General features: G+C 41.8%; 1 protein-coding gene across 2 annotated transcripts in view; it reads right to left on the bottom strand.

Annotated features, from left to right (window-relative positions):
- The window catches only part of LOC124124141 (A disintegrin and metalloproteinase with thrombospondin motifs adt-1-like), a 105,351-nt gene that overhangs the window by 49,896 nt on the left and 37,998 nt on the right, over positions 1 to 17,457 (bottom strand). For both annotated transcript variants that reach the window (XM_048388708.1, XM_048388709.1), the window contains exons 10-12: positions 4,898 to 5,086; positions 3,511 to 3,699; positions 2,002 to 2,196 (exon numbers count right to left, since the gene is read on the bottom strand). In XM_048388708.1, the coding sequence (XP_048244665.1) occupies positions 2,002 to 2,196; positions 3,511 to 3,699; positions 4,898 to 5,086 (573 nt within the window). The remainder of the gene's footprint in view (positions 1 to 2,001; positions 2,197 to 3,510; positions 3,700 to 4,897; positions 5,087 to 17,457) is intronic.

Genomic DNA, 17,457 nt, shown 5'->3' with positions numbered 1-17,457 from the left:
TTCCATGATTAAAACTATGATAGGAATAACGTAATTTGAATGATATGGACCTACTCTACCCTCTCAGGGGGACAATAATTTTACAGTACTTTAACCCCCGTCAAGGGTACAGCCAATAACAATCTCAGTTCACAGATCCGGGGTAGAATAGGTCTTCAGCAACCCATGCTTGCCGTAAAAGGTGACTATGCCTGCAGTAAGAGGCGACTAACGGGATCAGGTGGTCAAGGCTCGCTGACTTGGTCGATACATGTCATCGTATCCCAAATAGATGGATCGATGCTCATGATGTCAATCACCGGATTGTGTGGTCCAGACTCGATTATCTACATACCGCCGTCATATAGCTGAAATATTGCTGAGTGCGACAGAGAAACAGTGAGTGAGTGAGTTGGGTTTGACGCCACCCCCCCACCCCACCCCCACCCCCCACCCCCCCCCAACTCCCTTCAACTCAGGTACACTGGAGAACACTGTTCCCATACCATCCATACGTTATCAAACTTGATCTACTCAGAACACTCCCCAAGCAGATCCTAGTTAGAGTATGTCTTCAACAACCCACGTTGTCGTAGCGACTAACAGGACGGGGTGGTCAGGCTCTTTGTTGATGCGTGTATCGCAATTGCGTAGATAGATGATCATGACGTCAATCACTAGATTGTCCAGTCCATACTGTATTATTTACAGACCGCCGTCATATAAGTTGAATATTGCTGAGTGTGGCCTTAAACCACAAACAAACAAACGCAATTCAGGACAGTCCTGTACCGGACTATCAATTAGTTATCCAGCAGGATTTACTGGGGATCAATCCTGTCCCTGTCGGCCCTCTAATTGTCAAGCAGGATTTACTGGGGATCAATCCTGTCCCTGTCGGCCCTCTAATTGTCAAGCAGGATTTACTGGGGATCAATCCTGTCCCTGTCGGCCCTCTAATTGTCAAGCAGGATTTATTGGGGATCAATCCTGTCCCTGTCGGCCCTCTAATTGTCAAGCAGGATTTACTGGGGATCAATCCTGTCCCTGTCGGCCCTCTAATTGTCAAGCAGGATTTACTGGGGATCAATCCTGTCCCTGTCGGCCCTCTAATTGTCAAGCAGGATTTACTGGGGATCAATCCTGTCCCTGTCGGCCCTCTAATTGTCAAGCAGGATTTACTGGGGATCAATCCTGTCCCTGTCGGCCCTCTAATTGTCAAGCAGGATTTACTACCACCGGGGAATCCCCATAATTTGATGTTATAACGATGTGCGTTGAACCAAAATCCATTTTATAAGGCAAGCATGACATACCGGAGACCATACAACTCGGGGAATCCCAATATAATGGTGAGTGAGTGAGTATGGTTTTACGCCGTTTTAGCAGTATTCCAGCATGGCGGGGGACACCAGAAATGGGGTTCACACATTGTACCCATGTCGGGAATCAAACCCGGGCCTTCGGCGTGACGAGCGAACGATTTATCCACAATTACGACCACCGAACCCCACCCCCAACAGACATACACACACTAAAAGAAGTATTGGTACTACAGTAAACTGACCCGTGAAGATTCCGGGGTGGAATAGGTCTTCAGCAACCCATACTTGCCGTAAAAGGCGACTATGCTTGTCTTAAAAGGCGACTAACGGGATCGGGTGGTCAGGCTCGCTGACTTGGTTGATGCAGGTCATCGATCCTAATTACATGCTCAATCACTGGATTGCCTGGTCCAGACTCGATTATTTTACAGACCGCCGTCACATAGCTGGAATATGGCTGAGTGCGGCGTTAAACAACAAACAAACAAACAAACTACAGTAACCTACGTTTATAACAAACACGCTTATAGCGAACTGACGGATATAACGTATTTTTTTTGGTCCCTCATTTGCTGTGTATATCCTGTATGTATGCTTATAACGAACAACGGTTATGTCGAACTAAAATGAGTGGCCCCTATAACCGTAGTTTAATGTACATTATGTTCTAGACTTCCCGCCGTGAAAACCACAATACCTGGACACGCCCCTTCGTTGCAGTTTTCCGGATCGGTGTCTTTATCGGATCCGGGGCACTTGCTCCCGCCATTAGCAGGCGCTGGGTTGGAACAGGTTCTCGACCGGACTCTGTTTGTTGTCCCGGCCCCGCAGGTCACCGAACACGTCAGTACAGAGTCAGACTCCCACGATGCCCAGCCACCATTGATAGGCGCTGAAATGAGTGAGTGAGTGAGTGAGTGAGTTGGGTTTAACGCCGCTTTTAACAGTATTCCAGTTACATCACGGCGTGTCAGCTTAATGTGGGAGGAAAGCCCGAAGTGATGCAGGTCTCAGACGTTTACCACTTCGGTGAAAACCACGAGCACGGGTATGGTGCTGACAAACCTAGAAACATAATCGGGTCGAACCGGGATTCGAACCCACAATCATAGGTTTCTGGCGTGCCCAAGGGACGCAACTCTGCACAGCGAATCGCGGCGCCTTAGACGACTGGGCCACCCGTGCCCCCTTTTAGAGTTGTGACTTTGGTTTAATGTCTCTGTGAACGTTTACCACTTCGGTGAAACCCACGAGCACGGGTATGATGCTGACATACCTAGAAACATAATCGGGGCGAACCCATAGGCGCTGAAATGAAATAAGTTAGTGGGCTATGTTGTGTGCAGTATGTCAGCTATATCTAGGCTTTGGAGTTTAATGCGAGAGGAAAGCTTAAAGTGATGCAGGTTTAACACTTTGTTGGATTCAAGATTCACAAGCAGGGTAAACCCTGGATTCAAACCAACCATGGAACGCAACTCTACACAAGGTCGCGAATTCCGTAGCCCCTCGACTGTGTCTCGAGTAATGCCCCCGCCCAATCTCCCACACACACCCTCCCGTCGGTGACACCGGTGACGACTATCTGTAAATGGTCAAGTCTGGACCAGACAATCCAGTGACTGATATCATGAGCATCGATCCACGCAATTGGTAAACGATGACATGCATCAATCAAGTCAACGAGCCTGACCACCCAATCCCGTTAGTCGCCTCTTACGACAAGCATAGTCGCCTTTTACGGCAAGCATGGGTTGCTGAAGACCTATTCTACCCCGGATCTTCTGGGGTCGCAATGTTGTGTACTCACGCTGATGACCCTTTAGTACAATGACATCATGTGTTCCATTCGCGTGACGTCACATCGCACTGACTACGCACTCAACTCGATAATACTCCGGGAAATATGTGAATTTGATCTCATGTTGATAAATGTCAAATACACCTGGGATATCCGCCAAAAGGTCTGTACAAGTTACTTAATGTCTCGACAATGGTCACACGATTTGTCGTAATAAATGACCGAGAGAAGCAGAAATAGGAAACAAAAGCGCTGTCAAATAAGGTTACAAGAGTTTTCATCCGATAACTGACGTTTCTGAATTTCACTATGAATATGTCACCTTGTAAAAAAAAAAAATCACAATGTCTTGTGTCCGAAAACATAATACAGGACACGATTTTGAATATATACGGAACTACTGACCGGAACAATCATGTGTGTTGCACGTTTTAGTTTCGTATTTGACCGTTGACCCCACGCAGTTTGAACCTCCGTATGCAGGGGCGGGGTCTTTGCAGCCTCGCTCTGAAATCTCCTCACGCTGACCTCCTCCACAGCTGACGCTGCACGTGCCATATGACGTCTCGAGCCAGGCGGTCCAAGCTCCGCTTACTATATCATACAGAAATGGAAACATGTTTAGTTAATAAGTGTGTGAGTTTGTTTGTTTGTTTGTTGTTAAACGCCGAACTCAGCAATATTCCAGCTATATGACGGCGGTCTGTAAATAATCGAGTCTGGACCAGACAATCCAGTGATCGACATCATGAACATCGATCCACGCAATTGGGATCGATGACATGCATCAACCAAGTCAGCGAGCCTGACCACCCAATCCCGTTAGTCGCCTTTTACGACAAGCATAGTCGACTTTTACGGCAAGCATGGGTTGCTGAAGACCTATTCTACCCCAGAATCTTCACGGGTCAGGTGTGTGAGTGAATGGATTGGGTTTAACACGGTGTGAACAGTATTCCAGTTATATCACGGCGTGTGAGCTTAATGCGGGAGGAACGAAGTGATGCAGGTCTTAGATGTTTACAGCTTTTGTGGAACCAATCAGTTTGGTGCTGACAAAACTGGAAACAAGAACCAAGATTTCAACACCGGTACCACGATCACAGCTTCCCGTCGTGCTCAAGGGACGCAACTCTGCACAACAGATTGCGGCGCCTTAGACGACTGGGCCACCCGTGTCCCCGTGGTTTTTATCCAATGTAATTTTATGAAACATGAGTTCCTAACTATCACGATTAATTAGTCCAGAATCTAGTATTTACAGACAGCCGTGTTATACTTGTTTGTTTGTTGTTTAACGCCGCATTTAGCTATATGACGGCGGTCTGTAAATAATCGAATCTGGACTAGACAATCCAGTGATTGACATCAATGACTGGATTGTCTGGTCTAGACTCGACGTCATATAGCTTGAATAATGCTGGGGCGGCGTTAAACAACAAACAAACAAATCACATGTCAGTGACATGTGTTCCATATTATGTTTTGTTTGTTACCAAGGCAACCCTTCGTTAGAATAGGTCTTCAGCAACCCAAGTTGCCGTAAAAGGCGACTATGCTTGTCGTAAAGGGCGACTAACGGGATCGGGTGGTCAGGCTCGCTGACTTGGTTGATGCATGTCATCAATTCCAATTGCGTGGATCGATGCTCATGATGAGAATCACTGGATTGTCTGGTTCAGACTCGATTTTTTTACAGACCGCCGTCATATAGCTGGAATATTGCTGAGTGCGGCGTTAAACAACAAACCAAACCAAATCGTTCCAGGAACCCTTATCTTGGTTTTCTTACCTGGACAGCCCTGTTGATTGCACGGAACTTCCTCCGTCTTGGACGGGGATCCTGAACAGTAGGCGCCACCGTATGAGCGTCGGGGGTTGTTGCACCAGCGGTAGCTGTACTGACGCTTCACCCCACCCCCACACGTTGTAGAACATCTCCCCGTCCATCGGACGTACCACTGACTCCAGCCGCCGTCAACTGTCAATATATCGGAGGGTGTCAATTTCAGATAAAAAATAATTAATAAATGACATTGTACCATAATATGAAAACAGTCAGGTAGAAATGTAAACACGTACCATTTGTTACCCGTGAAGATTCCGGGGTAGAACAGGTCTTCAGCAACCCATGCTTGCTGTAAAAGGTGACTATGCTTGTCGTAAAAGGGGACTAACGGGATCGGAGTGTCAGGCTCACTGACTTGGTTGACGCATGTCATCGATCCCAATTGCGTTGATCGATGCTCATGATATTAATCACTTGATTGTCTGGCCAAGACTCGATTATTGACAGACCGCCGTCATATAGCTGGAATATTGCTGATTGCGGCGTTAAACAACAAGCCAACAACAGCCAACAACGAACCATTTGTCAATGTATCGCGAAGTGTAAATTTCAGATACAAATCCCAACTGCCAATGGACAGCAAAGTATATAATGATACAGAAATAAAATAGACAAACCCTTTCCACATTCATAAGAAACCTCTGCTAAAAGCAGAGTCGATTGTTCGATTCCAGCGATAACATAGGCATGTGTTAATGTCAAAAGATGAGCGTATCCTGCCCCACCTGTTGCACTCATCACAAACACATTCAAAGGCAAATCAATTATGCACTTGAAAAACATGGGGACGTATGGTACAAGTCAATATATATTGTTTATCGTTTTTGTCAAGCCCAGCTATCAATGTACCGCGAATGTCTAAGTTATATTACCACGATAAATGCCAAATGTTCTCAAAATGTCAATTTCAGATAGAGAAGGGTGAAACCGAACAAGGCAATCTACGACCGAACTCAGAATAGGGTAATAAATTCAAAGTCTGCTTAATTCACAAAACGGAGTTAACCAAATTCAGAGACTTGTCAGGCTGTCGTGCATATTGAACATGAAAAACACTCCATGATATTAGTACGTTGTTACAAGCTTCCACCCGGGATGATCCGGGGTAGAACAAGTATTTGTCACAAAGTGACGAAATGTCCCCCGCCCGTATATACACCATAGTACCAAATATAAAGACAATCCAGCGATTAGTTCTTGAGATATTGCGGCAACACCGTTTTCCAACTCCAAAAACAGATTTGCCTGCTGTGACCTTGAAAATGGGGTCAAGGTCACCAAAACCGACTGGTGTCTGCGGTGTCTTTATTTACACTATAGTTCCAAATATGAAGACAATCCAGCGATTAGTTCTTGAGATATTGCGGCAACACCGTTTTCCAACTCCAAAGCAGATTTGCCTCCTGTGACCTTGAAAATGGGGTCAAGGTCACCAAAACCAAATGGTGTCTGCGGAGTCTGTATATACACCATAGTTCCAAATATGAAAACAATCCAGTGTTTAGTTCATGAGATATCGCGGCAACACCGTTTTCCAACTCCAAAAGCAGATTTGCCTCCTCTGACCTTGAAAATGAGGTCAAGGTCACCAAAACCGACAATAAGTCTTCAGCAACCCCTTCTTGCCTCCCTTCAAAAGCGACCAATGCTTGTCGTAAGAGGCGACTAACGGGATCGGTTGGTCAGGCTCGCTGACTTGGTTGATGCATGTCATCGAACCCAATTTCGTGGATCGATGCTCATGATGTCAATTACTGGATAGTCTGGCCCAGACTCGATTATTTACAGACCGCCGTCATATGGCTTGAATATTGCTGATTGCGGCGTTAAGCAACACACAAACAAACAAACATGTTGCAAGCTTCGCTGATTTATTTACGCAATAACATTAACGGGTGTGACACATCCTTGCTGTCACGAAAATATCCATGGAGGCAAAGAAAAGCAATCAGTCGTAAGCCAACATGAAATACCGAACATTGTGATTTCTCTATCATAAACAAGTATATCCAAAGCATAAATTTAGTCAACATGCATCGTAAATATGTCACCTAGAGTTACATATATCGTAGGGGGCGGTCGGGTAGCCTAGTGGTTAAAGGGTTCGCTCGTCACGCCGAAGACCCGGGTTCGATTCCCGACATGGGTACAATGTGTGAAGCCCATTTCTGGTGTCCCCCGCCGTGATATTGCTGGAATATTGCTAAAAGCGGCGTAAAACCATACTCACTCACTACATATGTCGCAAGATGGAAACCAGAGAGTGAGTGATTGAGTATGGTTTTGCGCCGCTTTTAGCAATATTCCAGCAATATCACGGCGGGGGACACCAGACATGGGCCTCACACAATGTACGGGAATCGAACCCGGGTCTTTGGCGTGATGAGCGAACGTTTTAACCACAAGGCTACCCGGCCGCCCCGGAAACCAGGGAACCAACCAACCAACAATCCGTAAACTCATTTAATTCCAATGCTTACCAGCTCTTGACAGTCGGATCAACTCGGGTTTTCCCGTGTCGTCATCTTTATAATCAACGGCGCTGAACTACGAGATGTGATTGACAGACTCAAAGCCTCACATTTCGTAATAGTGAAATCTTTTGTTGTGGACGTTACAACGTCATGATGCCATAGAAGTATATCCACAAAACGTTACGTCAATTGATGATAATAATGTTTGTTGTATAACGCCGCACTCAGCAATATTCCAGCTACATGACGGCGGTCTGTAAATAAACGAGTCTGGACTAGACAGTCCAGTCATTGACATCATGAGCATCGATCCACGCAATTGGGATACGATGACATACATCGACCAAGTCAGCGAGCCTGACCACCCGATCCCGGTAGTCGCCTCTTACGACAAGCATAGTCGCCTTTACGCCAAAGATGGGTTTACTGGATATCAATTGTAACCCGGATCTTCAAGGGTCGATGATGACAATATCCTACGTTATACGCTGCAGCAGGATCACGAAGGGTACATGTGGTTTTATGAGTCTCGCGTTAGGTTTTATACCATGAGCGGGTCGTATAAAACCACATGTACCCCGAGTGATCCTGCTACAACGAATATATCTTACAGACATGCTTTAATATGACATTGTAAAATAAGTCAAATAAATTCCAAATTGATAGAAAACAGCTGCTCGATTAAGCTGAGGTTAGCTTTCGCTAAGTCAAGTGACACCCAATGGCTCGGAAAAAGCGTGCGGCTTTTTGCTTTGAAGCGGGGTATAAAGGATTTATTCTGTCTCTCAGAAATACACGTTCAGCCTGTAGTGCTCGTGGCGGGGTATAACAGATTTATTCTCCCGCTGAGAAATTTATTACCATTCAAGGTGGGTTACACAGTATTTCATCAAGATGACGTGGACCAATCAGATCTCATCATTCTGACAAAGAGGCATGATTATATGAGGGTAACGCTATTTCCTAGGGCATTATCATTTGCAGAAGCCCGAGGTCTTCCATTTACTGCCCGACGAAGGAGGGCAGTTGAAAAGACCGAGGGCTTCTGCAAATGATAATGCCCTTAGAAAAGCGTTACCGTCCATATAGCTAAAAGGGATGGAATTTGTTGTCAAATAAAAAGAAATAACAGTATCGGTTTAGAAACATTTACTGCAATCAACACGAATGTCACTGACCCACTTTTAAAAATCTGGAAACGTCATAGAACAAACCAGATGACGTCACTACCCCTACCCTATGACGTCACCTAACAACGGGCGTGATAATGGCCCGTAGTTAAGCAATATAAGGGCATTATCAAGTTACAGTGGCCCGCCGATTTCTGATAACATGCGGACGTTTAATGATAATTCTATCCATTTTAGCTATAATGCGTTTTGTCATAGTCATATTGGATCAGGGGGCACGAGCGGCCCAGTCGTTTAAGGCGCCGCGATTCGCTGTGCAGAGTTGCGTCCCTTGGGCCCGCCAGAAACCTATGATTGTGGGTTCGAATCCCGGTTCGCCCCGATTATGTTTCTAGGTTTGTCAGCACCATACCCGTGCTCGTGGGTTTCACCGAAGTGGTAAACGTCTGAAACCTGCATCACTTCGGGCTTTCCTCCCACATAAAGCTGACACGCCGTGATATAACTGGAATACTGTTAACAGCGGCGTTAAACCCAACTCACTCACTCACTCATATTGGATCATTCCACTTTACACAAAAGGTATAAGGTATATTGGAACCATCAATCATATCCTTTGCTTGTTCAACCCGTGACTAATGGGTGGAAACCTTCCGAGTAGAAGCTCTATCCACTTAACCACGGAGAAGACGAGTTAAGACAGGCCAACCCTCTACTTCTGGTCTGGTGAATACTAGCTTAAGGGCACTCATCAAATCAACATTAACATCTCCTTGTTCTGTCTGTCTCAATATTCAATTCATTTAATTGTCGGAAACACGGTTCGCTTGGTCATTCGTGTCCCATGCGGGAGGGGAATGAATGTTCGGTCGCCAAGGTGTATATAAATCATCGTGTCTTCATAAAATTTTAATGAACATGCTATTGAGTTGCAAAATAGTTACCAACATGGGATATGTGTAAGACAAGAAATAATGGCCATGATGTTCATTCCTTTTTGCTGATGATGTGATATTTTCTTATTCTTTAGATAGCTTGCAAAAACAGTTGTGTTACAGATCTAGAGGTATTGTTCGAAATGGAGTCTTGACGTAAATCTTAACAAAGCCAATGCTGTTGTGTTTGAGATGGTGGTATTGTTGCAAAACATGAAAAATGGGTTTCTTGGTTCGTCTACTTTGTTCGTAGTCTTACGATTTCTTTATTTCAATACTGAGGAGGCCACAGGCCTATAGTACATTTATAATGTGTACGTTCAGCGCAGTACTATAACATAATATTTTTCCTGTGTCCCATTGCATGGTAAATGTACATAGATAAATTTTGTAAAAGTCAGTACTTCGAGTTGTTTAACAGAGATGTGAATTTAAAGAAATTGGGATTGACTTAGTAATATTCAGGTATATATCCCTTAATGTTGCATAAAGTGGGCATATAAAAAGGAAGTGATATTCATCTTCAATGTCAGTCAGGGCGCACAATTGACAAATGCGTTCTTCTCTTTTAATAACCGTGTAACGTCCAGTTTCAATAAACAGATCATGTGAACAACATCGAAATACTTGTCACTTACTATAAATATTTAGGTCTTATGTTTTCCTCTAGATTGTCGTAGTCTATGCAATGTAAGTTACTTAGAATGGCGCCTGATAGATACCCATATCAGTGTTAAAAATGTTAAAGGTACTTGATGATAATGGTCGAAACAATTGGGTTTCAGATGTGAGAAATCTATATAACACGTCCCATTTTAATTCTGGAAACCCAAACGTTTGGCTTGTGTTGGGTCCGACTTGGCCCGGGCGGTCCAAATCGACTTGAAACACACAGATGTATCTTCAAACGTGTTTACATCTATAGATTAGTATTGTACCTACCTATACACTACTTTATAATGTCCCAGTGTATCGCATTTAGAGGAAATCTGAGCCGTTAAAGTCAAGCACTTTTACTGTATTTTCTTAATACAAAATGTCAAAATCAACTTAAACCTCACAGATGTATCATCAAATGGATTCACATCTATAGCTAAGTATTATATCTACCTATATACCACTTTATAATGTCACGGTACATCGTATTTAAAGAAAACAAGGGGCTCAAAGTGAAGCCCTTTCCCCTCTACATTCTCAACTTAGTCTCGATCAGAAGTGTTTGGCTTGTGTTGGGTCCGACTCGGCCCGGGCTGTCAAAATCGACTTTAAACACACAGATGTATCTTCAAATGGGTTTACATCTATAGATTAGTATTAAATCTACCTAAATACCAAATTATAGTGTCTCAGATCGCGGTATTTAAAGAAAACAAGGTGCTCAAGGTGAAGCCCTCCCCCTCTACATACTCAACATAGTCTCTATCAGAAGTGTTTGGCTTGTATCTTCAACTCTGCACAGCGAATCGCGGCGCCTTAGACGACTGGGCCACCGTAATTTAGTTCGCAAGACAATGGGCAATGGGCAAGCATCGTGTCCTGGAGATGATGGAATCAAATTTCACACCAACCGTCAACTATGGCAAAACTCAACGATCGTGTCAATTATGCAAAGTGTCATTAATTTGACTTGGGGTGTGTTATTCATGATGCAGTGTAATATGATCTGGACAGTAAAGCAGTAGAATTACGTGCAACAAATTATTCATGATAATTTCCGTCGTTGTGTTCATGGCTTTTCACAGTGACAAACATAAACAGACGGCAGACTATCGTTGTCACAACATAATATCTCCTTGTTCAAGTTGGCGATATAATTTATTCATCTGGAAGATATTGGAATTCAAACCACAGTGAATTACGCTACACTTCAGTGCATTTTTACAAAATAAATCATATGAAACCCATACCTATTGCTGATGTGATCTCTGCTGTCACGTTGTCATTTCCGGTTTGGTTGTCTCAAACAACAATCAGTAACGTTATCAGTGGCGTTGCTTTTCAGAGGCCTATTCGGGTGCTATTGTGGCCTTACAGTAATAGTGATCGCTAAGCACGCCGCAGATTCGAGTTCCATTTCAAATGTGTATCTTACTCATTCAAGAGAAAAAGTGTGTCAAGGTAAACACAACAGGTTCTCAGGATTTAGATTTAAGTCCCAAAAGGAACAGAGGCTGTGTGTGTTTTGACTAAACACGTTATGCCATATAACACAAGGCGAGTTCGCAATATCCAAAATCTAAAAAAATCCAAAAAACCTTTGTATTTATGTTAATGTTTTAATTCTTTAGTTACCGCGTCCCTTTCGCACGTCAATGCGTTTATAGCAATTCCACTGTTGTAACAATCGTTATATCAAACTGGTGCAGAGTCTTGGGGAAATGTAATGACTGCAATAGAATCAAGCATGTCAGAAGTGAAATGTCGTTCCTTTTGTAAAATCGTTAAAGTCTGTAAGTGATCAATCACATATTCTTATTTGATAATATTTCTTAAGAAAATACAGTAAAAGAGCTTGACTTTAACCTCCCAGTTTTCTTTAAATGCCATACACTGTGACATTATAAAGTGGTATATAGGTAGATATAACACTAATCTATAGATGTAAACACATTTGAAGATACATCTGTGTGTTTAAAGTTGATTTTGACCGCCCGGGCCAAGTCGGACCCAACACAAACCAAACACTTCTGATAGAGACTATGTTGAGAATGTAGAGGGAAAAGGGCTTCACTTTGAGCCCCTTGTTTTCTTTAAATACCGCGATCTGAGACACTATAATGTGGTATTTAGGTAGATATAATACTAATCTATAGATGTGGATTCATTTAATGATACATCTGTGAGGTTTAAGTTGATTTTGACAGCCAGGGCCAAGTCGGAACAAACTCTTCTGACATAGATTTTCTTAAGAAAATACAGTAAAATGCTTCACTTTGAGACCCTTGTTTTTTTTAAATACGATGTACTGTGACATTATAAAGTGGTATATACGTAGATATAATACTAGTCTATAGATGTCAAGACATTTGAAGAGACATCTGTGTGTTTGAAGTTGATTTTGACAGTCCGGGCTAAGTTGGACCCAACACAATCAGTTCTGATAGAGACTATGTTGAGAGTGAGAGTGTGGAGGGAAAAGGGCTTCACTTTGAGCCCCTTGTTTTCTATAAATACTGCGATCTGTGACATTATAAAGTGGTATATAGGTAGATATAATACTAATCTATAGATGTAAACACATTTGAAGATACATCTGTGTGTTTAAAGTTGATTTTGACAGTCCGGGCTAAGTCGGACCCAACACAAACCAAACACTTCTGATAGAGACTATGTTGAGAATGTAGAGGGAAAAGGGCTTCACTTTGAGCCCCTTGTTTTCTTTAAATACCGCGATCTGAGACACTATAATGTGGTATTTAGGTAGATATAATACTAATCTATAGATGTGAATTCATTTGATGATACATCTGTGAGGTTTAAGTTGATTTTGACAGCCAGGGCCAAGTCGGAACAAACTCTTCTGACATAGATTTTCTTCAGAAAATACAGTAAAATGCTTCACTTTGAGACCCTTGTTTTCTTTAAATACGATGTACTGTGACATTATAAAGTGGTATATACGTAGATATAATACTAGTCTATAGATGTCAAGACATTTGAAGATACATCTGTGTGTTTGAAGTTGATTTTGACAGTCCGGGCCAAGTTGGACCCAACACAATCAGTTCTGATAGAGACTATGTTGAGAGTGAGAGTGTGGAGGGAAAAGGGCTTCACTTTGAGCCCCTTGTTTTCTATAAATACTGCGATCTGTGACATTATAAAGTGGTATATAGGTAGATATAATACTAATCTATAGATGTAAACACATTTGAAGATACATCTGTGTGTTTAAAATTGTTTTTGACCGTTCGCGCCAAGTCGGACCCAACACAAGCCAAACACTGCTGATAGAGACTATGTTGAGAATATAGAGGGGAATGGGCTTCACTTTGAGCCCCTTTTTTCTTTAAATACCGCGATCTGAGACACTATAATGTGGTATTTAGGTAGATATAGTACTAATCTATAGATGTGAATCCATTTGATGATACATCTGTGAGGTTTAAGTTGATTTTGACAGCCAGGGCCAAGTCGGACTGAACACTTCTGACATAGATTTTCTTAAGAAAATACAATAAAAATGCTTCACTTTGAGCCCCTTGTTTTCTATAAATACTGCGATCTGTGACATTATAAAGTGGTATATAGGTAGATATAATATTAATCTATAGATGTAAACACATTTGAAGATACATCTGTGTGTTTAAAATTGTTTTTGACCGCCCGGGCCAAGTCGGACCCAACACAAGCCAAACACTTCTGATAGAGACTATGTTGAGAATGTAGAGGGAAAAGGGCTCACTTTGAGCACCTTGTTTTCTTTAAATACCGCGATCTGAGACACTATAATGTGGTATTTAGGTAGATATAATACTAATCTATAGATGTGAATTCATTTGATGATACATCTGTGAGGTTTAAGTTGATTTTGACAGCCCGGGCCAAGTCGGACCGAACACTTGTGTGACTGTTGAGAGTATAGGGAGAAGAGGTCTCCTTAACCAACGTGTATGCTTTAAATACAACGAACAGTGACATTATAAAGTGGTATTTATTGAGATTTAGTACGTTCCTATAAATATAAACGCTATGCCGACAGATGGAAATTTGTATCACGATAGCTAGAAGTATTTGATACGTTTTAAATCTTATTTCGGTTAACGATTGCTCTTTTACAGGTTAGCTAGATCAGCGACGCTTACACACAGCTCCACTTTCTGGTTTTCAAGCGATTGACTCCGAATTACTTAATTATGGTGCACTTTTTTGTTTGGTGATTGTTCATTCATGTCATGTGTTTATATTGCATCAATTATATGAAGGTATGATCGCCGATAATGAAGTAATTAGCCAGTAACACTTTGGCCCGTCTTGGCCCGGCCCGACGTTTAGGCAATGCCCTGTACATGTATATTATTTGTGGATACATGTATTACATATTTTCGTTGATATGTGGAAATATTAAGCACAAAGGCACAAAAAGTTTATGAAAGATGAATTGGTGCCTTGATATATATATTCAACGAGAACGAATCTTGTATTTTCTCCGCGATCCTGATGTGTATCATCGTTTAATGGGACATTCATTAAAAGTATGTTGTGAGGCGATATTAAAGGAGCCGCTCAATTTACACAGTGTCGTCCGTTTCGGTGAACTACCACCCTACCCTGTCAGTAAGAGTTATGTAATCGGTACACAAATATATTTGGTGCGATGTCAGTGTGGAAGGAGTTTGAATTACGTCCGCCACTGGCCACAGAAATCCTCAAAGTAGAGTAACAATCAACAAGGCCAATGCCGTACTAATAACCTAGTGACTCACGTAACAACGGCTGTCAATCAGTCTGCTACAGCTACCATACCATCATCCCTGTCACAACTGGCGTATTAACGGCTTATTCAAAATATTAATTGTAGAAACGTCGTTAACAGACTAAAGTACGTCGTATTCAGTCCTCAACTGGATGTTACCTTCCTTATATCATTTAACAGCCCTGTTTGTGAAAATATGTACTAGACATAAGATTTAAAGACTAATTAAATCAATTGTAAGACCGCATGGACCATAAAACCGAATAAAATATGTCTTGGTATCATCTCTTGTGTATTAGATGATGGTAATGACCTGAAATGTTATAACGTTAGATTAAGAAGGAGAAACACTGAAGTGTTTTACAATACGTGGAAACATGAGCAATAAGATGTAGCAGCATAAACATGCATGGAATAGTGAAAACGGTGCAAACAAATTGAAAAGGATTTTCATACAAAATTATTAAACTAAATAAGTTGCCTGAACAGAAGGGGTACCCAAACTTGTTTGACAGTTATTCATGTGTTGTAGACAGTCGAATGGGACTCATGTGTGTACGTAGGGTACGCATATCTATTGCCAGTTTTAGTACTCATACACTTTCTCTTTTTGTGTTAATATGATTTCTATTTTCGTACATGATATGATTTCATTTTTATCTTTGGCTGCTATGTTTATATATGTTCGAGTAGCTGTCTGTCCCTCATAAATTGACATTGTTCTGCCTCGCTATTGCATCTCTTGAATACAGGAGATCTACAGTATATAGGTGATCTAACTGCAATTCTTGTTTTAACCAAGCCCGGGTTTGACATTCCAGTAACTGGATTCAGGTTGATTGCAAGATATGCATACCTCGTCATAGTGATTGTTGTGATTGTTTTGTTTGTTTGTTAGTTGTATAACGCCGCACTTAGCAATATTTCAGCTGTATGACGGCGGTCTGTAAATAATCGAGTCTGGACCAGACAATCCAGTGATTGACATCATGTGCATCGATACACGAAATTGGGATACGATGACATGCATCAACCAAGTCAGCGAGCCTGACCACCCGATCCCGGTAGTCGCCTCTTACGACAAGCGCTGTCGCCCTTTTACGCCAAGAATGGGTTGTTGAAGATCTTCACGGGTCCATTGACGCAGGGATTTGTGTAAAGTCATTCAGACAGCATACAATGCCAACTCAAAAATTATACTCAGTGTCTCCGCAAAGTAATATAGTATGGTACTTAGGGTATATGTGAGATTATACTCAGGTTAAGGAGATGTTTAATCAATATAACGTGTAATCATTCTACCTAACAATGTATTTAATGAAATGAATGCAAAACAGACTCAACGGCTAAAAGGTTTAATTGAAAAAACTACCCCTGGTCTTGCCTAATAAAACAACTGCAACCCGACACAGATTAAACGCAACTTACAAACACAATCATAATCTGGTTAATCTGTATCACTCAACGAGTTGGAGCCGCTTACTCTGCCGACAGTATGACAGTATTGGGCAGCTCGGTAAAACCAGGCATGTACACTGGTCACACTTGAGTGGTCTGACTGATGATTAGGTCGTGTGTCAATTGGGAGTGAACCATAGCAAGTGGTATCTGCTAAACTATTTGCTCCTTTTATGGGACCGATTAGTTTTATGACCATGGGCCTCGGCATAAGCGTGGTGTTGGAAGACAAGTAATACATGTACATCCGATATGGTGACTGTTTTTCGCTATTCATATTCTAAATACATTCATAATACCACAACATTTTAGTTCTCCTTGAAACTTTACAATCACTTCAATATGTACAATAGATTGAACCAGAACAAATGATATATTGCAGATTAATAAATCATTGTCTCTATTATCAGCCGCTACGTTTGTATCGTTTGCATTGTACAAAGAAATATTTTGTCTGTCCTTTTGCAGATTTAGCCCCATAATGTGCTCATTCGAAGTAGGAACGAAAATAATTGCTTATCATGAGTATATATGATACAGTTAAAAGTTACTTGTACAATGTAGACGTATTCACTTAAAAGTCGTATACGACCTTCGCGAGCGAGTTGAATGATCCAGGTTAATTGGAACGAAGTCTAGAAAGGGTTATAAAGTTTTGTATTTGGTAATGTGTAGGTTTGTTAAATATGATTTTTTTTAATTCCTTTTATTTCAGTATGTAAAAACATAATTATGCGCTTAAAACAGAGCTGACTTGATGGGAGATATGGCGTTAGCCACCTGAGATTGTCTTTTGGACACGGTTTAACCTTACTGTGTCCTCACCCTGGTTGTTGTTACCGTTGTTATAAGGGATTAAGAGCTACGGCTCATTGCATTTTTTGATTACAGTCTGTATAACTAAAGTGGACATGTGCAGGTGAACTCTGTTCAATTAGTATATGAAATGCCCAAAAATGTGAACTCCAGACAATAATAACCTGAGAGCAAATCCACGTGCGTCTGCCTTTCCCCTCGTTCACCTTCGAAATCCTTGATTATTATATCATTCTGAAATTCAGTGACAATGTTGCTGAACGGTAGAATCTGA

This window comes from Haliotis rufescens, unplaced genomic scaffold, assembly GCF_023055435.1.
Source record: "Haliotis rufescens isolate VD_foot unplaced genomic scaffold, xgHalRufe1.0.p SCAF_77, whole genome shotgun sequence".
In the NCBI taxonomy this organism is placed as follows: Eukaryota; Metazoa; Mollusca; class Gastropoda; order Lepetellida; family Haliotidae; genus Haliotis; species Haliotis rufescens.
The sequence above is the reverse complement of the archived record's forward strand: the minus strand, read 5'-3'. Positions and strand labels throughout refer to the sequence as shown.